Below are 22,036 nucleotides of genomic sequence, written 5' to 3' on the forward strand. Positions count from 1 at the left end.
CAGAACAATAAGGTCATGTCCACTTACAAGCGACAGTCACTTTAATTGAAACTTCTGATACAAAGCTAAAATCTGGACGAAAAATTTATTTTTGAACTTCCATACGGTTGGTTTTAAGAAGAAGGTGATCTGTGACTCACTGCTACCTGTACTATGTGGTGGTATACTTCCAGTCAAAGCAAAAGCTCTTGCAAAAAGATTGCTTATGGGAACTAAACATTACACTCACTTCTAACAGGGCAAGAGGCACCATTTTGCGGTTTATTCTTGTTGGCAACGTGAGGGAGACCACGCCCAATGTCCCTCTTGTAGGCGTTCTCATCAACCAGTGGTTCAATGTACGTAAGCCCAGAGGCATGATATGCAATCGCCATCTTTGAGAAAACGACAGACAATAATCTTTAGTGTCTGTGCTGTCTTGAATAAATTTGATCTTTTTGGTCTTTTTCTAAATTGATTGAATTTTCCTTTAAATCTTTGGACATCTTAATGTTGTGCGTGTAAGACTTCCACAAATGTCAGCACCTTGATAAAGTGCCAACATTTCTCAATGTGTCAAGTCTTATTTTAGCTGCATCAGTTCTCAATATTCATGAAAATACACGGTCGTTTGTAATTTATACACATAATGCAACGAAACTGTAGAAAAGCACTGACGGACTTACCAAACCTTCGCAAATGTTGACAGACACGAGAGAGTCAGCTTCCCCGACGACTTTGCCGGTGTAAATACAGTCAGTTTGGACAGGCTCCTTGATGATGCCCTCATCAGTGTAGTACTCGGCCTCGAGTCCAGGTTTAATGCCACTGTCGTCGTGCTCCACTGTCATATGCATGGACGGTCTCACCAAATGCATTGACGTAAACGTCGAGGTACGAGGCTGTAATGGCACTACGACCCACACTGCGCTTGGTGTCAGCAGTCACATATTCCGGATATACTATCTCGTACTCAGAGGCTAAATATGGTAGGTCATACAAAATTGCAAGTCATGTTAATCCAATATGCTCCGTTAGAACACAGGGTCTGTGTTTTGTAAAAGTCACTTAAAACAATTGCTCTTTAGCCGTAAAAAAGAAAACTCACCTTTGTCGTCGCTGTCAACATCAAAGTAGCGCTGAAGTTTATCCTTAGAGAACCTGTGGTTTGGCTGTAGATAAAAACCTCGTAAGGCTATCATCTCACAACAGATTTGTTGAAAGATTTTGTTCTTTGCCCAACTTTGTCCTTCTTGCTCAACAAAAGCAAGTTTTCACCTGCAATGATCCCATTAAATGGTCTCACTATTCTAATAACCCCCCTCATTCCTAACAGGTAAATCAGAAATCACGTGCAATCGATTTTTCGGATCGAATTACAGCGCACGCGCCGGAGGACAATGAAAAAGAACCGCTAAGGGGCTATTTCGGGGTCCAACGGAAAATACCCAATACAGTAACCTAGGTCTTAAGACAAAATGGCTGACCTCTAAAACGGAAAACAGAACTCGTTTTTAAAACCAAGTGCTTCTAATAAAACAAATTAAATGAGCTTTCGAACGATAGAAAGCAATTATTAAAGATATCACACACAGTATTGTTTGAAGCTACAATCGACTGGAACGTGACGATTTCGTGTCGCAATTTTATACTGGAGTGAGAAAAAAGATGGCAACATAAATGGCTTTTGGCTTGGCCTATTGGAGAGGATTTATTGAGGGGTTCCATACAACGAATGTTTCACAGTTATCGCAATGGAAAGAATATTTTATTCACTGACATAATGAATGCTCCATTCTACGAGGCAAACCATTCCCACATAAAAAGTGTTTTTTGCATGATTTAACGTCACGATTCGCAGCCACAAAGCTAGGATACCACTAGCTGTCTACCACAGACTGAAAGAACTGGGTATCTGTGCTGTAAAACCCACACGACGGGGCCGTAGATCATGGGCCTAGCTACAGAAAAGAATAATTGGCATGTACTAAACAAAAGAGTAAACAGCCCTCGGGACAACATGGTTCCAATCCTACCAACCTTGTGCATATTTCAGCTAACACCAAGCTCTCATCAGACTGTATATCTTAGGAATGCCCGGTCAGTAAAACGTAAGACAGCTATGATTCACGATATGATCGCACAGAACAGCATTGACATTTGTGCTATTACAGAAACATGGTTGAGTGGTGATCATCGTGATAACCATACTCTGGCTGATCTTAAGAACACCCTGCCTAACTTTCAGTTTCATCACATCCCTTGCGTGAACAGGGCTGGAGGAGGGGTTCTTGTATGCCTGAGAAAGGGGTTCCATGTTCGTCGACATGAGATATCAGTTTATGATGCCTTTGAACACATCGACTTGTCCAGTAACTCGCCTTCTAATGAACCTCCCCGTCTCATAGTTGTGTACAGACCTCAGAGATTGCTCAACAAAAAGCCCACAGCTACACTCTTCATGCAAGAATTTTCCACAGTGCTGGAACATATTGTTCATGATGCCAGTCAGATCATGATAGCAGGAGATTTCAGTTTCCGTATTGACAATCGATCTGACAGAGAGGCGTCAACATTTTGTGACCTCCTTGAATCTACAGGACTGAAACAGCACGTATCTGGCCCAACACATCGTGAGGGCCATACACTGGATCTTCTCTTAACAAGATCTTCGGACTCTTTTATCTCCCACTTGACCATAAGTAATTATATGCCATCTGACCACGCCTGTGTCATCTGTAAGTTAAGCATTGGTCGCCCCGCTGCAGCTAACGTGAATGTCCAGACACGAAAACTCCGTGACATTGACTTAGATGCATTCCGTCGGGATATTTTGAATTCTCCAATGTGCTCATCCCCTTCCACAGATCTTGACACATTGGTTACTCAGTATGATTCTAATCCTCACTCACAAATGCATCCATGGTTCAGCACCAGCATACCTCCGTGAACTTATTCAAGTATACGAGCCACAAGCACCCTCCGTTCTAGTTCAACATTGCTGCTCAGTACACCTGTCACTCGCACTAAGACTTATGGATATCGATCATTCAAGTATGCATCACCATCGCTGTGGAACTCTCTCCCACACCATATCAGAACTGTCAAAATGAAAACGAATTTAAGTCACTACTTAAAACTCACCTGTTTCATTAATTGCTTTATTTCATAATATTACTGTGAAGCGCATCGAGATGTGCTATGTGATGCGCTATATAAGAAATGTGTTATTATTATTATTACTGAAAGGCCACTGTATTAAAATCTGTTCCCAACAGATATGTCTGGCAGACATATCCAAGGGGGAAGTCTTTTACGAACTACGCTAGGCATACTGGAAAACGTACCACTGGTGGTCTAGCAAGCGCCATTGCAGCGAAGTACAAGAAGAGAGAAGCTGACAGCATCATTGTGTTCTACGTCTTGGAAACCGGCAATCAGAATGAGAGACGTGTGTCTCTGCACCGGTCTTTTCAAGATTTTCCAGCCAACCCGGCTGTTTCAATTTGTTTCAGTATGATATTAACGGAGGGTTAGGAGAGCCTTTGACACATTTATCAAAACAATCCATCTGATTGGAAACATCATTGAAATGTAATATAGGAACAAAAATAAGGCCTATGACTACAGTTGAAAATAACTTTTAATATTGACGTACCTGCAAATTTCATGCAATGTTTTACACTTCGTTCTTCACTTATCTTTTGAAGAAGACTGACATAGTATATAGTTTAAAGTTATACTTATTTCACGATCTGTCGTATAGGAGTATCCTGGGACCAGCAAATTAAGTGTTCAATGTCAGGAAATACTTTCCGAGAATATAAGTTCCCGAAAATATCCTTGTTTGCAGACATTGAACCTGATATTTAATAACCAACTCATTGCAGTGTCCTCATTTCTCAGATTATATTGCCTTTGTTTGGTAGCATGTTTTTTTTAATGCCACCGGGCCAGGTACGTCGGACAGAAGATTGCGTCTCCTGTTTTCATCCATGCAAGCATTACCCAGCATTTAAAATCATTTCAGTCACGAGCCCAGAACAGGTTACCTAGGCCTATTCGGGGGAAGAATCTGATTGTGCAGGAGTGCGGGCAACAGCGCACGCCAGAAGATGAGACAATCTCTTAAACACCATTCAAGTTTGACATCTGGTAAAACAAGTTTCCTCTTGTTTTGTGTTTTCTTGCACTTCAATAATATATTTAAAACTCTTAGGAGCACTGAAACGCCAGACAAAACATCAACATTAAAAATCCTTAACCAACGAACACGATTTAAACAAATGTAACCGTCCATTATTGAGGTCTTTGATCTAGACTAGACTCGGGTAACGATACAAGTCCAGTGGTTTTAGTTTTGAATTGAAAATGGAACGATTAACCTCGACGCATGAAAATGAGAGTCGTTACATATTGAAGCCATGCACAATTAAAAATTTTAAATGAAGGATATGCTGGTAGTACCTTGGACATTTTTTTTATTTCTATCTGTAAACACTTCGTTACCTCATTATGTTTTAGTTCTATTATTTCTGAATGTTCCCAAGAATATCTTCGTTTTGCGGCTAACGAGTGCTATTTGCCTTTTTTTCTCCAGTTGGAACGCGTTCATCTGTGCATCAGAAAAAAAAAACATTCCCACGAACGACCCAAACACGGGCGAGATTTTTTTTTTAAGACGTGTCTTATTTTGTCGTAATGCTAAACCGGCCAACAGTTGACGTTTGGAGGCGAGACAATCTCTTTCTACAACTTGAGCATGGAAATACTGAACAAAAAACCTAAACAGAGTGTGGCATTTCGAACTTTCGTTGAAGTATACAGCCTTTGATCCACACTTCAGGAGCGACTCATCAAGTCAAGTACTTTTATCTTTGAAACAAAATCAAGAATTGTGGTGTACTACAGAGACACAGGCCTACAGATAAAGAACATTAACGTTGTTCAGGACTACTGTTTTGTTTGTTTTTGGTTTTTTCCCTTAGTCAATTTTTTGTTCACTTTCCAGTTCTTTTGTTCTATTTAACTGCATGACAAGGTCCTTTTATTGGATTGTAATTGTCTTGCTTGAACGCGTGGCTGTGGCTTGAAGTGTAAGTGACATACGCTATTAACAGGAAACCACGGTTCGCTCGCTACAAGCGGCGAGATGGCATGATTCCAGGGTAGAGACTCGTGCAGTCGTTTTCATTCGTCGACAAGCCAGCAATAATAGCTACACTGCGCTGTGAAACTGGAGAATTACTACGCGTGCGACAAGTCTACTGAATACGGATTGCTCCATTATCCGATTTCTTGAAGAAACATAGCTCCGTTGATTTTTCATCTTATGCCCCCCCTAATGTTTACAACTTGATGAAGGGATAAAACATCTAACCGTATTCCATGTGAACTGAATTCATCAATTTAACACATAGAAAAACATTCCGTGTGGAACAAGGGGGGGGGGGCTACTTGGAGGGGACAGAATTACTTGAATGTGAAAAATATTAAAGTGCAAGAAAACACAAATCACGAGAAAAACTTATTTTCCAGATGTTAACCTTGAAGGGTGTTAAAGAGATTGTCTCATCTTCTGGCGTGCGCTATTGCCCGCTCTCCCGCACAATCAGATTCCACCCTCAAACAGGTGACCTGTTTTGCGCTCGTGAGTGAAATGAGTTTAAATGCCGGGTGATCTTTGCTTGAGCGGATGAAAACAGCAGACACAGTTTTGTTTCCGACGTGCCTGGCCCGGTGGCATAAAAAGGAAAACCTGTTACCAAACGAATACAATGCACCTTGAGGAATGAGGACACTGCAATTAGTTGATTATTAAATATCAGGTTCAATGCCTGCAAACAAGGATATTCTTGGGAACTTGACACACTTTGCATCCAATAATTACCAGTGACATTGAACACTTAATTGGAAATTCATTGCTGGTCCCAACAGACTCCGTTGTTTCAGATCGTAAGATTAGTACATTTTTAAACTACATACTATATCAGTCGTGTTCTAAAGGTAAGTGAAGAGCGAAGTGTAGAACATTGCAGTAAATTTGCTGGTACGTTAGTATTAAAAGTTATTTTCAGCTGTAGTGATAGGCCTAATTTTCGTTCCTATATTACCATTTAAATGATATTTCCAATCAGATGGATTGTTTTGATAAGTGTGTCAATGGCTCTCATAACCCTCTGTTAATATCACCCTGAAACAAATTGAAACAACTGGGTTGGCTGGAAAATCTTTAAAAGACCGGTGCAGAGACACATGTCTCTCATTCTGATTGCCGGTTTCCAAGACGTATACCACGATGATGCTGTCGGTTTCTCTCATCCTGTCCTTCGCTGCAATGGCGCTTGCTGGACCACCAGTGGTACGTTTTCCATTATGCCTAGCGTAGTTCGTAAAAGAACACCCCCTTTGATATGCCTGCCAGACATATCTTTTTGGGAGAGATTTTTATATAGTTGACTTTCAGTGACGTTAAGTCATAAAAACAACAGCTCTTATGCTGGGAATGGTTTGCCTCGTAGAATGGAGTATTCAGTATATCACTGAATAAAATATTTTTTCCATTGCGATAACTGTGAAACACTAGTTGTATGGAACCCCTCAATAAATCCTCTCCAAGGAGGCCAAGCCAAAGACCATTTATGCTGCTGTCTTTTCTCACTCCATCGTGAAAATTGCTGTGTTCCAGTCAATTTTGGCTTCAAACAATATTCTGTAATACCTCTAATAATTGCTCTTATTGCTTGAAAGCACATTTAATTTGTTTCATCAGCAGCACTTGTGATTTTAAAATGAGTTCGTCAGTAGCGAGAAGAACAGGGGATCTGTGTTTCCTTTTTAGTTGTTAGTCATTTTGTCTTATGTCCTTGGTTACTATAATGAGCACTTTCCGTTGGACGTCAAAATAGCCCCTGAGCGATTCTTTTGCATTGTTCTCCGTTTCAATCAATGGCGCGTTATTTGCGATATTCCTATCGGGAGTGAAGGAGGTTTTATTAGAATAGTGAGACCATTTAATGTTGTTATTGCAGATAAAACCTTGCGTTTGTTGAGCAAGAAGTACATTTTATATTCGGCAAAGAACAAAATCTTTCAAGAAAGATCTGTTACGATAATATCCTTGTGAGTTTTTATCTACAGCCAAACCACAGGTTCTCTAAGGATGAACTTCAGCGCTACTTTGGTGTTGACAGCGACGACAAAGGTGAGTTCTCTTTTCCAAGACTAAAAAACAAATGTTTAAAAGCACTTTTACGAAACACAGACCCTGTGTTCTATTTGGACATACTGGATTAACATGACATGCAATTTCGTCTGACCTACAATATTTAGCCCCTGAGTACGAGATAGTATATCCGAAATATGTGACTGCTGACACCAAGCGCAGTGTGGGTCGTAGTGCCATTGCAACATCGTACCTCGACGTTTATGTCGATGCATTCGGTGAGACTCTTCATATGACGGTGGAGCACGACGACAGTGGCATTAAACCTGGACTCGAGGCCGAGTACTTCACTGATGAGGGCATCATCAAGGAGCCTGTCCAAACTGACTGTATTTACACCGGCAAAGTCGTCGGGGAAGCTCACTCTCTCGTGTCTGTCACCACTTGCGAGGGTTTGGTAAGTCCATTAGCGCTTTTCCGCATTTTCGTTGTATTCTGTGTATAAATTACAAACGACCGTGTATTTTCATGAATATTCAGAAAAAAATGACTGACGCATTGTTGAAAAACTTGTGCACTTCATCAAGGTGCTGACATTTTTGGAAATCTTACATGAACAACATTAAGACGTTCAAATATTTAAAGGAAATTTTCAATCAATTTTGAAAATGACCAAAAAGATCGAATTTATTCACGACAGCACAGACACTAAAAATTGTTCTCTGTCGTTTTCTCAAAGATGGCGATTGCGTATCATACCTCTGGGCCGACATACATTGAACCACTGGATGATGAGCACGCCCACAAGAGGGACATTGGACGTGGTCTCCCCCACGTTGCTTACAAGGATAAACCGCAAAATGGTGCCTTTTGCCCTGTTAGAAGTGAGTGCAATGTTTGGTTCCCATAAGCAATCTTTTTGTTAGAGCTTTTGCTTTGTCTTGACGTATATCACCACAGGTAGCAGTAACACATTAGCTTCTTAGCCTTATAAAAGATCAAAAATAAATGTTTGGTCCAGAATTTAGTGACTGTTTAACAGTAACAAATATGTTTAATAAAGTCGATGATTAGCAAAACCATTTAGATCCCTAAGCCCACGCCTTTTAAGTAGCAGTTATCCAGTGAAAGTCTTCCCGTAGGCCTAAGTATGCGCCGTATGGTGTTCGACCTCAGTAGTTACACGTGTACCGGTAGCTGGTCTGAGCCTTGGCCTTATGTAGTCATTTATACTATGACCAAGTTCTGTTTTAACGACTGAATATTAAGAGACCAAACCCAGAATCATTGTGGTAATTGTGTGGTAAGTGTGCTCGTTGGTTCTATATTGCTAGGTTATTCTGTCTTCCTCTAGAACAAACAAAAGGGTAGAAGGGGGTTTTCCCCACAGAATGCATAATGAATGAACTCCGTCAAATGCGAATCCGTTTTCACAACACCTTCCACGTTGAGTCCTCCAGCTATCGCTTCATATTATCAATAAAAGACAACAGGGATATCCAGCTTTGGATAGCGATTTCTTTTCTTTCTTTTTGTTTTGTTTTTTGGTTTTTTTTCAGCAGCGTTTTGAGAATAGGAACCCAATCCCGGCAAAATTGAAAGCAAGGCGTATAGCAAAGGTGTCAGTGACCAATCACACATACCGTGTGAGTGTGATGTCGCGCCAATCATTTCTATTAGTTATTCATGTAATAAATCGAAATATAGGTTTAACCAAAGCATTGCAAACTGTAACTAGAATTACAATGAGTCCCAAAATTACGTGTAACCCTGAATCATTTTGTTTCTTAATTTAACGGTTTGGAACTTCGGGTTTCAGGAAGCTTTATCAATTCGGATGCTTCTTAATTCCGATGCATTGTCGATTTGGATGAAATGCAACTTCAGATGAAATGCACTTAGGGAAATTTCATTTGCATTTCAAAAACATGTCAAGTCTGTAAAGTTTCACTGAATCTCGAAAACATGTCAGGACTGAAATATCTTATTCGGTCCTGGGAAATGACTTGTTACAGATAACATCTAAAACCGGGTTTAATTTTTAAGAAAAAGCATTTTGACATTATTTCTACTTTGTGAAGACAGCTTTTGCACATTATAATTACATTTTACATGCGACTCCTTTTTGCACTCTCCCCGTCCTCAAAAACTAATATTTTTAAGCACATGCACCGCCAGCCCAACTTTGCAACATTGATTGGGGATACAAATTTCTAAGATGCTTGTGCAGTAAATATCCTAAGTATAATTCATATTGTTTTCTTTATCAAGCATTTTAACAGCAGAGCCAAGTTATGAAATGTTAGGTAAGCTAGCAAGCAATGTCAGGGTGACAAGGAAAAACATCGTCCTTATTCCCCTGGTGGTTTTTCTGAAACAGAATGGCTCCATGTTGTGATGGGAAAGAAAAAACAGAAGAAGCACATGCCGAGAGTGAATTAAACGTAGTCTCATTTCGAGCGTTGCCCTTCTACCGATTGAATTACGTAGCAAAGTACATTACAACAAAAAAGGGGTAAACTGCAGAAGAAAGTATTTTCTCGTTTTGAGATGAAATATGATGTCTCCCCCCCCCAAATGAAACCTTTATGGTTATGCCACGCAGTTACAATAGTCTTTGCAGTATAAGGGTACTTTCTAACAAAATTCTCTGGTCAGTATTGCCTAGCATTAAAAAAAGGTTAACTTACATTCAGTTTAAAACACAATGATAGCGGATAATTGATAAAATAGACATTATTCGGTAACTGTCAACTTTTGGAGAGTTGATTGTAAACACAATGTTGGTTTAATAGAGATTAATATTCGACAATTCTTGATCAACAAGGTTCAGAGTGCATTGAAGGAGATGTCAAGCCATCGGGGACCAAGTATCTAAAGCTTGCTTTTGTTGGCGATGTTCTGTTGTACAATCTACGCGGAAATTCCACCCTGACCGCTCTGACAACGGTCTTCAACGCGGTAAGACTTCTATCTGACCCATATCATCTCTACAATACTAATTAAATGTTTTTTGGAATCCTGGGGTCTTCCTTTGATAGTGACCAATCCTGTAAAGGCAAATACGTTCTGCCTCCTCAAGCTTTTAGACTTCACGTTGCTCCTTTTTTACTCACGATATTGTTTTAGATTTGGAATTTTGTAGTTTAAATGTCAGCCGATTTTGGACAAACAGTTCTCTAAGATTTTCAAAGATATATCATTCAGGCCCTTGGTATATCAGTGAAAGACAATTACAAAAAGCAGATATCACGTCTAATGTGGAAGCTGGATTTAGATAGAAAAACAGCCGAAACAATTTCAACCTTTGACTTCAATTTTGAAACAGGTCAAGAATATCCTTCAACTCGATTCACTGGCTGGAAAAAACCTCGTTCCCAGACTGGTGCATATGATAATCATCACTTCAGGCAAGGTACGCATGGAAAATATCAATTTTTCTTAACGCATGTAGATCCTCCTGTTGAATATTAAATACCTGTTTGATCATACAATGTTTCATTTCAGCAGTGAGTGTATCGAATACACACGTAATGAGGCAAAAATGATGTTTCTCTTGATAAGAGAAAAAACAGCAGGCAGGATCCAGACAGAGTCTACAGTCAAATATAACTATATCAGAAACACCAAAGAAAAATGTGGAATAGGATATTAACATACCACCTTGCTATGGAAGCCAAATCCTAGCCAGCTCAGTGTTAAAGTACTAACTGCCAAACATCTATTTTCTTTACAGCCTGAATACGACACCAGTTGGAATCCGTATCGCTATTTACCAAGCGCTGCGGAATGGCTGGAGACGAAAAATTACCCGTCTTCTGATGATCGTCACTGGGACAATGCTGCTATATTTAGCGGGTAACTTGCTGAATTACTGGTCAGCTTAAGTTATTTAAACCGTGCGTAAATAAAGCGTGAATTATTTGGGTAAATGAATGATCTTTTCCCACTGCAAAAACATTGCAAATCCCTACATGGTTTAGGTTTTGGGGAACTCTAGGCGTATAGGCCCTTAAAACGCCCATAGGTGGGGCGGGTTAAACCCCAGGCCTGCTCAAAATTATAATTCTTCCTACTCGTGCTTGTTTTGCACCCTTGCAGAATGCCCTTCATTTACGATTTCCTTGGCCTAGCATATATTGGCGCTTGTGACAGCAAAGATGCAGCTTCTGTTTCGAGATTCATCAGCTTTGACGAGGCCGCCACCACGGCTGCTCATGAGATTGGACACAAGTAAGCTCCTTTTAGAAGGTCTGCCAGCATTTGATGACCTCATCATCACATGAGGTCTATAATTGTCTAAGTCACTTCCCTTTCAAGATATCTGCAAGGTTTGAACTCAGTTGGACATATACTTCAGGTGATGTAAAGTTTTAAATAGTACACATTTAATGTTTCTTGACTTGTCAACTGATGACGTCATTATCACATGAGGTCAATATTTGTCTAAAGCACTTCCTTTCCAAGTTATCAGCAAGGTTTCAACCCATTCAGACATGCACTTCAAGAAATACATCGCTTAGAAGCGTGTAACTTAAATGTCACGTGACATGATTATCTGATGACGCCTGCATCACATGAGGTCAGATTCGTGTATAACACTTCCTTTTCTAAACACCTGCCAAGTTTCAACCCAACCAGACACGCACTTAAGGAGATATATTATTTTAAAGGATGCACCTTTAATGTAACATGACTTGTCACCTGATGACGTCATCATCACATGAGGTCAACATTCGTCTAAATCACTCCCTTTTCAAGATATCTGTAAGGTTTGAATCCAATTGGACATTTACTTCAGGAGATATAGAATTTGAAATAGGGCACTTTTAATGTCACGTGATTTGTAACCTGATGACGTCATCATGACGTGAGATCAATATTCGTCTAAACCACCTCTCTTTCAAGATATCTGCAAGGTACGAGCCCAATTGCACATATACTCTTCAGGAGATTTAGTTTCATATAGTGCACGTTTAATGTCATGTGCCATGATCATTTCATGACGTCATCATCACATGACTTTAACTTTCATCTGTAACGCTTCTCTTTCTGGTAAATACCTACCAAGTTTCAACCCAATCGGAAAAGCCCATTAAGATATAGAGTACTTCAAAGGATGCACCTTAAATGTCACGTGACTCGTCTGCTGACAACATTGTTATTACATGAGGTCAGTCTTCGTTTTCGAACCTTCCCTTCCTAACTACCTGCAAGGTTTCAACCCAATCAGACACATGAGGTCAACATTCGTCTAAATCACTCCCTTTTCAAGATATCTTCAAGGTTTGAACCCAATTGGACATTTACTTCAGGAGATTTTGAAATAGAATTGGAAATAGGGCACATTTAATGTCACGTGATTTGTAACCTGATGACGTCATCATGACGTGAGATCAATATTTGTCTAAACCACCTCTCTTTCAAGATATCTGCAAGGTACGAGCCCAATTGCACGTATACTCTTCAGGAGATTTAGTTTCATATAGTGCACGCTTAGTGTCATGTGACATGATCATTTCATGAGGTGTAAATATGTAAGGTGTATTTTTGTCGTTGGCGCTTCATATGGGTGAAGAAGTAGACCAGTTACGCACTTGGTGCAATAGAATCCAACGCTTTACCTATCATATTATAGGCAATATGTCCTTTTTCCTATTACAGTTGATTTTCTACAGAATTTCGAAGAGTAAATATACTTTTTGTCATAACTTCCGTTCTGATGACCTCTCCGGCCCAAATTTTACACAAATGATAACAGGGTAAAGATTACCATCCACATCAATTTTCAGACGATTCTGACAAACCCTGTCACAGACATCTATTCCAATTCATTTTTCAGAATTTTAAACCTGTCGCTAGAGGGCGCTCGACAATTACGTGACGTCTTCAGAACATGAGGTGAAGAATACTATACCTCGACCAACTAACACCGTGGAAAGCAACTTGATACCTATTACATGTACCACTTTTAATTAAACAATAAGCCCACTTACGGTTTCGACCAGAAGGAAGGGCCAAGTGATTTGACACACACGAGATGAATCGAAGGCGAAATTTTACTGCGGCATTTGCCATAAACAGAATGTTGTGGGAAGCCTCAGTTGATTTTATATGATTTTTAATATTTAACGTAATGTTAAATATTAAAATATTAATAATAAATCACTTTAAACGTCATCATGACGTCATTATTTCAGTTCTATCTTTGCTTCAGGTCTTTCCTGGTGTAGCTTTGGTGACCAACGAAGATTGCTAAGGTACCAAAATGGTGCCTCGAAAACGTGTACAAAGACAGTGGACTGAAATTAATATTCAAATTTCCATTGTAAATCACTTGATCATGTCATCGTGACTCCATTCGTCTTGAACCAACTATGCTTAAGGGTCCTTTGTTGATCAAAGTTTAATGAATTCGAAGATCCAAAGTTTTAAGGGACGAAAACGTGTACAAATTATATGGGCTTTTGGCAGACGTGAAAGAAAAACAAGAGGTCTGTGTTTGTACAACCGAACAGAGGGCTTTTCGGTCAATTCAAATCAGTCCTATCAGATGAACAACACAATTTTGATATTTTGAATGCTGGGTTTAGGCCTACGCGGAATAGATTGAAGATAGTAACCTCAGCCGAAGCTTCAGAACCGCCCAGTCATTAAGAACGATAACAGTCTGTAGAAGTCACGTGTACTGCATTTACATAGAAAAAAATATGACAAATTACTGGATATTTTTACTCTTGAGTATTTGTTATCAAATGAAAGGGAAAGTTTCCCCAGTTTTCTCTTTCGTTTTTACAATAATTCCCGGCTGAAGTTAAGAGTCCCCCAATAGGATGGATAAAAACGCGTTTTGAACAACGTGTGAAAAAAACCTATGGAGAAAAATTTAATATTCAAATTCCATATTAAATCCTCTTATGATGTCATTGTGAATAACTTATTCTAAGACCACCCTCAGATGACTGGGGAGGGGGTCTAAAGGTCTGCCAGATCTGAAGTCAATACGGTGTATAAAACTGTCGAAGTCCCGTCAGAAATAAGTCTGCATAAAATCTATGGAGAAAAACTCCACCTTTAAATTCTTGTCACGGGATTTGTGTCAGAATAGAGAATTTTTCCCAAATATCCTGGATATATGTGGAATTGATCAAAGAAGAAAAATTTGAGAAAAAATCACATGATCATTTCATCACTACATGAGTGTTCCAGGACCATCTATGCATAGGGCCCTTCAGTGATGTAAGTTTGAGGGTGATCCATACATGCAAATAGACTAAAATGATGGATGGAAAACGTGTACAGAGTCAATAGAACAAAATAAATATTGAAAAATCAATAAAAAAATCACGTGATGGCGTCATCATGACGTCGTTATTTTGATATAATACTTCGATAAGGGCTCTTACTAGATGATACTTCGGTGACAATTCAATTTTGCAAATTTGCAAAAAACAGTTATTTGAAAAACGTGTACAAAGTCAATGGGACGAAAAATCAGTAATAAATCACATGATGCCATCCTGATGTCATTGATCTAGGAAAATTTATGCATACGGGCCTTTTATTGGTATAAGTTTAGTGAAGATCCAAAGTACTTAGGCACCAAAGTTGAGGATGGAAGAAACGTCCACAAATTGAATGGGCTTTTGGGAGAAGGGAAGAAGACGAAGAAGCCGGGGAAAACAAATCAGAGCAAAAGGGATTGCCATTTTAGCAACTTGCGAAAAAGTAAAACAAAAATCACAAGAAAAAGAATGCCTTATTTCAAAATGCTAGAAAACTAAAAAAGGAACAAAAAGAATGCCATTTTTGCAAAATGCGAAAAAGACCCCCACCCAAAACAATAGAACAGAAGTAATGCCCTTTTTTTGCAAAATTGCAAAAATGGAGAAAACAAACAGAGCAGAAAAAATGCCTTTTCCCCAAAACTGCCAAAAAAAAAATCTCTTCCGGTTTCTTTCAAGTTCCTGGTAGTTCCAATGTCTTAAGAAATCGATGTTTTAATTAGTCCTCACTAGCCCTCTTTAGACTGCTTCAAGATTGTACCAGTGGCCCGAAACTAAAAAGATGCATACAATTCTCACATCACTCACACTAAGTGAAAATTAACAGTAGCAAAGGAGAGGCTGCTCTTGGTCCGAAAAGTTGCTTCGCTGAACTTAGGTAAATCATTTTAATAGCTTTAAAAGTTTGTCACATACACTTTTATTGAAACCCAGGAAGGTATTAAAAAAATGTGGCAAAAACAAAGTGTAGCGACTCTTAGATTTAAAACTCAAAGTGCCATCTTTAAGTGCCGATATCCCACTGCATTAGCCAGCAAGACCAGGGCGCTTAGAGGATAGTGTTCATTAAATCCCTTATCGCAAAATGTAAATTTCCACTATCTTGTTTATATTTTTTGTCACGTCAGTCTGGGCATGTGTCACGACAACGAGGGAAATAGTTGTTTGCCTTTTGGTCACGTCATGGCCCCCTACGAGAATCAGATCGAACCCATATGGTCCTCATGCAGTAGACGTTACTACAACAGGTTTGTCGAGTAAGTTGACTTAAGCTAATTGGCTTAGCCTCATAAACAGGCGTGAAGGGGAACCAAAGAATTATTTTCAAATAACCTTTTTGCTACGTTGTGGTGGTTTTTTACACGCTTTTGAAATATTTTGCCTGCGTTGTTATTACTTTTGGCCTTTCGTTGGCAGTGCCATGGTTCCTATTGTGCCCCCTCCGGTATGCCTTTAGGTATGCTTGTCGTAAAAAGAAATAGGCAACAAAAAACAGTGGCTGACATGTACCCTCACAAAAAAGTATCGTAACCCCCCCATGATTCCTTTGGATTATGGTGTACCTACGTCCCAGCCGAATAAGAGGGTGCCTTTCAAATTAAACCTCTAGGGAAAGGTGCTTTAATATCTTCATTTTTAGGAACCCTTAAGGCTTTCTTTAACTAACGGAATATTGGAGAATGAACTGACTTAATTTATTCATGATGATTATGTCGACAGCACGAACACTTGTTATAACGACCCCTAGATCACGTGATCGGAATGCCAAATGTACATCATTGAAAAACTACGCAACGGCTTGAAAAGACAGAATCCAACTAGCTTTTGAATACTTATTAGATTAGAGCATTATTTATCTGCTAATTAGTTGCATCAATTTGAAAGGCATATGTATATCTTCGTGCCGAAGTTTCCTCAATTCAGGTTTTGTGTATTTGAGTCAAGATTTAACCTTAGGTTTCAAAACATTTCATTTAGACCTCGTACCTTTCAAAGTTGGTTAAATTACTTCTCAATTTGCAAAGGGTACGCATGAATAGTTAAATTTGTTTGTTTTTTATTTGTTTTTGTTTAGTTCATCTAGGATTTCTATTATTAACGCTAAAAAGATACTGATCGGGAACAGCCAATATGGTGACGATCACCAACGCTGTCTCTTGGCCATTTACCACTAGAAACAAACCGATTGGAAAGTCACACTCCTTACTTTTGGCATGGGACTGCGTAATAATCCTTGAATATCCTTGGAGAAAGTGAATGGCAGCCTCAATCAATGTCCCAAAGTGTCTCCGTTGAAAGAACGTATTTCAGCGCCCTCTCCGGATTCAGTCATAATTGCCCAATTGATCTTTGTCCAATCACGTTGCTCCCCCACAAATCCTTTCTTAATGACTCCTTGTCACCCTGTACTTTAGTTATTAAATTAGTAGGTTAATTACAAATACCATCTGTGCGTGGATTATGAAAGTGGTACCTTTTGGTTGATCTAAATATGACATTTTTGGGTTTTCTTGTTATTATCATTGTTAGATTGGGGGTTGTAATGCATATCATAATGTACATGTCCCATTATACATGTATGTATTCACAATCGCAGGGGCATACATTTGCAAGTAGTAGAGAACTGACAGTTCTGGATCACACGCCCTTTTCGCCGTTTTTAGCAAAAACCCCTGGGTAGTACATCGACTCAAAAAATCGGGGGAATCCCCTAAAAATCTGGAATTCCAGATTTCCCTGGGTACCTCATCGACCCAAAAAATCCGGCTCTAAAATACCGGGCGAATATATACATTCTGAGCCAAAATCTCTTTTACCCATCACTCGCTACGCTCGCTCACCTTTTGACCCCGGCTGACTAAACAACTCGTGACTTACACAAACAAAAAGGGATTTCCCCTTGCTACAAGTCTCGACTTGCCCGACCTGAACTCTGGACCTCTACTTAAAGCATGGCTCTGTTCACAACCGCCTTAAGTAAATGCTCTTTATATAAAATAGTAGTATAAAAAAAACATGTTGAATAAAAATGATAAAAATTTTAGAGATCTATATATAAATAGAGACATGAGCAACCCACAACACCGGCCTCTACTAACGAACTTTATTCGATTTAAGAAGGTGTTTTTGGAAGATTTTATTAAACGGTATAAGATCCCATTACCGTCACCTAGGCGCAAATATCATACACGATCAGAGCTAATAAAAGCTATCAGAGAGGATCAAAAACAATTTAGATATCTCCCGCGTCAGTCATATCGGCAGCTGTTGAAAACGGTACAAAAATATAATATTCCTTATGCAAACAAAGACAGATACGTCAAACAGGACTTTATTGATGCGATTAAAGCTTATACACAACCTAAAGAACTCGAGGAAGTAGACATTAAACGTATAAGGCGTTTTAAAGATAATTTTCGTAATTGGGAGTTGATTCCTCGCTTCTATGAAGACGATTTAATACATTTTTTTGATTTTTACAAGCAGTTGATAGAGAAAACAGCGTTAGCTGAACTCAAAGAAATCGGGAGTTACAAATTACAAACACATCTTAAAGTGCAGTTTAGATTGGAAAAAATTGACGGAACGATTGACTACGGCACCTTTCCCTTTCAGAGTGATCAAGACGTAGTAACGAGTAAACCAAGCGTTAAAAATGCACTTGCTAAGCAACGCGAAGAACAAATCGAACAGGTGGAGGCTCATACACAAAAAGGCTCGGGGTGGATCTTTGACAAAGTTGTCGCTTTTTACATCAACGTGGTTAAATATAATCCAGTCGGTTCTTCTTACATTCCGTTGCCTAAGGAACTGTTAGACAAAAAAGCAATCATAAATGTCCAAAATAAAGATCAAGAATGTATCCGATGGGCGTTGAGAGCAGCTTTGAAGCTGTATTCAGACGGAGTCAAAAGTCAGCTAGAAACAAATCCAAAATATAAAATAAATAAGGAGCGACCTTCGACTTACCGGTCAGAATCGGATGGTTTAAATTTTACAAACATAAGCTTTCCAACACCGATTTCACAAATTCCACGTATCGAATCGCAAAATAACTTGGCGATCAATGTGTTTGGTTATACCAAAAAAGACGGTATTTACATTCTGCACAAAAGCAAGCGGCCAGAAGAACCAATCAATTTACTTTACTTTACCCGAGATGAAGACAACCACTACTGTTGGATTAAAAACTTTTCTCGGTTGACGGGTGACATCAATAAACACGACGGTAAAAAATACTGGTGTTTCAAGTGCATGACACATTTCCTAACTGAAGAAAAGTTAGCCAGCCACAAAGAAGATTGTCAAGGCTTAAACGTTCCTACATGTAAAGTCGAAATGCCAGTCAAAGGCGAGAATATACTCAAGTTCAAAAATTATAAAAATAAGCAAGACGCGCCTTTTGTCATTTATGCCGATTTTGAGTCTGTTTTAGAAAAATTACCGCTGACTGACACAAACACGGTGAAAACACAGATTCACAGGCCTTGCGGATACTCATACGCAGTCGTCAGATGTGATGGAGTTTGCACTAGCCGAAAAACATATAGAGGCCAAGACGCGGCTGTAGATTTTGTAGAATCACTTTCTCAGGAAACAGAGAAAATAAATGAAACGTTTAAAAACAAAGAGCCGTTGATTTGGAACGATCAATTACAAAAAATTTACGAAAAATGTAATAGATGCTGGATCTGCGAAAAGTTGATAGATCGAGCAAAAGCGGATGAACGAAGTGAGAACGAACGAAGTGAGTATGAATCTCACTGTCAATGTGATATTCCAAAACCACCTGAGACAAAAGCTGACAAAATTGCTTTCTGTCATAAAAATGAAGCTGGGTTCAAAGAGTGGAAATGTTTAGATTGTGAAAAGCCCATCAACAATTTTAGAAAAGTTCGCGATCATTGTCACGTGACGGGGAAGTACCGAGGCCCAGCGCATGCTAGTTGTAATCTCAAGTTAAGAATAGTGCCCGACCAAACACCTATTCCGGTTATCTTACACAACTTGGAGAAATACGATGCGCACTTGATTATGCAGGGTGCTCACGAATTTTATGGGAAATCAATTAAGTTGATCGCTAAAAATACCGAGAACTACATTTCGTTTTCTTTTGGCCAACTCAGATTTTTAGACTCCTTTCATTTCATGGCGGCTTCGCTAGATCGGTTGGTTAAAAATTGTTCACCAGATGATTTTAAATTACTTTGTGAAAGGTTTCCAACGAGGACGAGTTTACTTTTGGAAAAGGGAATTTATCCTTATGAGTATATCGATTCCTTTGATCGATTTCAAGAAACAAAACTCCCACCAGTAGACGCTTTCTATAGTTCTCTGAAGCAGGGAGGGATAACCGAGCAAGAATACGCTCGTGCGGAAACAGTATGGGAAGCCTTTGGCTGTCAAAACTTAGGTGACTACCACGACTTATATGTGGAAACGGACGTGCTATTGTTAGCGGGTGTATTTGAGAACTTCCGGAAGGTATGCAAGAAGAACTACGGCCTTGACCCAGCCAACTATTATACGGCGCCAGGCCTGTCGTGGGACGCCCTCTTAAAACACTCTGACATCCAATTGGAACTACTGACAGACATTGACAAGCACTTGTTCTTTGAAAGGGCCAAAAGAGGTGGTATCTCGAGTGTGGGCGCAAAGCGATACGCGAAAGCTAATAGTCCAGAATTACCCGACTACGATCCCAATAAGCCAGAGTCACAGATCATGTACCTAGACGCAAATAATTTATATGGCTGGGCGATGAGCAAATATCTACCCGTAGGGGAATTTACCTGGGAAACAGACTTAGAAAAATTTAATTACTATTATATCCAAGAGTTACGGCTAACTGACGACTACGGTTACATGTTTGAGATCTCTTTAGATTACCCGGAACGTCACCATGACAAACATAATGACTTTCCACTTGCACCCGAAAACATGTCGGTACCGAACGAATGGTTTTCGAGTTACCAACAGGATTTAATTGGTACTGGTGAAGCGAGTACGAGCGAGCGGAGCGAGCGAGTTACGACCGAAGGGAGAACGAGAGTTGACACCTCGGTAGACAAACTCGTGGCTACTCTCAACACCAAAGAAAAATACGTGGTTCACTATCGTACATTGCAAAAATATCTCAAACTAGGGTTGTGGATCAAAGAAGTTCACCGGGTACTGCGTTTCCGCCAAAAGCCGTGGATGAAGAGCTACATCGATAAAAACACAAAATTGCGCAAGAAAGCAAAAAATGATTTTGAGAAAGACTTTTTTAAATTGATGAACAACTCGGTCTTTGGCAAGACGATGGAAAATGTAAGATATCGAATTGACGGCCACCTCCTAAGGGACGAACAAGACGCCGCCAAATACAAAAAATTAACGTATAAACCGAATTATAAATCGACGGTGCCATTTGGGGACTGTTCTCTTTCGTTTGTGGAGATGTATCGAACCAAAACAAAATTAAATAAGCCAATCTATTGCGGGGTAAGTATTCTCGATATCTCAAAAACGTTAATGTACGATTTCTACTACAACGAACTAAAATCAAGTTTTGGTGAAAAAGTAAATTTACTTTATACGGACACTGATTCTCTATTAGTTCAAATCGAGCAAAGCTCTGACGATTTAACTGGTTACCTAAACGAAAAGCGCCATTTGTTTGACTTTAGTAATTATCCACCGGGTCATCCGCTTTACAGCGTCAAAAATAAAAAAGTCATAGGCAAAATGAAAGACGAGTTTGGCGGTAAAACAATTTTAGAAGCCGTTTGTATTAGGCCAAAAATGTATTCGATCTTAACTACCGATCAAAAGCGAGCGTCAGCGAGCAACGAGCGAAGCGAGTATTACCGAAGCGAGTACTTTTCTTTAAAGAAGGCAAAAGGGGTTTCCAAAGTAGTAACTGAGAAAAGCTTGACCCACGAGATGTATAAAAGATGCCTATTTGAAAAAACGCATTATTGCAATAAACAACAATTATTTAGATCGGATAAACATCGGGTGTTCACGATCTCTCAGCAGAAACTTAGTTTATCACCGTTGGACACAAAGCGCTATATATTGCCGAACGGAATCGATACGTTAGCTTACGGGCATAAGCGAGTGCAGCGAGCTACGAGCGGAGCGAGTATTACTCCGGTAATTCGGTGTCCTCGGGTACTACCTGAAGTTCCTCTTTGACGAAACTCCTATTCGGGCCGTTTAATAGGTAGTACAATGTTGGGCCCGTTTTGACGCGTTTTCCTTTCACTCGTTTAAACTGACTAGTTCGCTTTTCAATTTGGTAGACGTCCACGGACCATATCGGATCTGTTGCCCTTCTGACGGTGCCGCCCTCTTGCTCACCCGGGTAATAGAGGTACCTGACGACTGCGTCTGGAGGAAGTTCTCTTTGGGTAGTTCTTACAGGTGTACTCGGTTCTTGGTTCACTCGCTTTGATTTTATAGCTTCTGCAGGAACGGCATCTATTAACCGCGTTTTTTCCTCGTTTAACGATTTCACGACTTGAGGCAAACGTTCTACCCATTCCACGTTTCGCGCACCTACGTTTAACATCTCTTGAGCGTATTGGTGGCCAAATAACCTTTCGGCTAAAGTACGGTT

The 22,036-nt window shown here is 39.6% G+C and overlaps 2 protein-coding genes across 3 annotated transcripts; one reads left to right on the forward strand and one right to left on the reverse strand.

Moving 5' to 3' along the window:
- Positions 1 to 212: 212 nt before the first annotated feature.
- Positions 213 to 1,181, reverse strand: LOC147796406 (zinc metalloproteinase/disintegrin-like). Its single transcript, XM_087147586.1, is given in 4 exon segments — positions 213 to 374; positions 666 to 836; positions 838 to 959; positions 1,088 to 1,181. Coding segments are annotated over 4 exon segments (549 nt in total).
- A 5,060-nt stretch (positions 1,182 to 6,241) lies between these two features.
- On the forward strand, positions 6,242 to 17,038 carry LOC110985280 (zinc metalloproteinase-disintegrin-like atrase-B). 2 transcript variants are annotated; one of them, XM_022246205.2, is made up of 10 exons: positions 6,242 to 6,340; positions 7,120 to 7,183; positions 7,312 to 7,601; positions 7,884 to 8,028; positions 9,972 to 10,105; positions 10,473 to 10,559; positions 10,881 to 11,002; positions 11,246 to 11,377; positions 15,558 to 15,686; positions 16,150 to 17,038. In XM_022246205.2, exons 1-10 carry the CDS (start codon positions 6,278 to 6,280, stop codon positions 16,175 to 16,177), a joined length of 1,194 nt encoding a protein of 397 aa, XP_022101897.2. In that variant the 5' UTR covers positions 6,242 to 6,277; the 3' UTR covers positions 16,178 to 17,038. The 2 variants fall into 2 exon arrangements, with proteins under 2 accessions (XP_022101897.2, XP_087003594.1); XM_087147468.1 differs by lacking the exons at positions 15,558 to 15,686; positions 16,150 to 17,038 and adding an exon at positions 12,987 to 13,754.
- Positions 17,039 to 22,036: the final 4,998 nt, after the last annotated feature.

This window comes from Acanthaster planci, linkage group LG16 (assembly GCF_054643075.1).
Source record: "Acanthaster planci isolate LZ-2023a linkage group LG16, COTS_SCS, whole genome shotgun sequence".
In the NCBI taxonomy this organism is placed as follows: domain Eukaryota; kingdom Metazoa; phylum Echinodermata; class Asteroidea; order Valvatida; family Acanthasteridae; genus Acanthaster; species Acanthaster planci.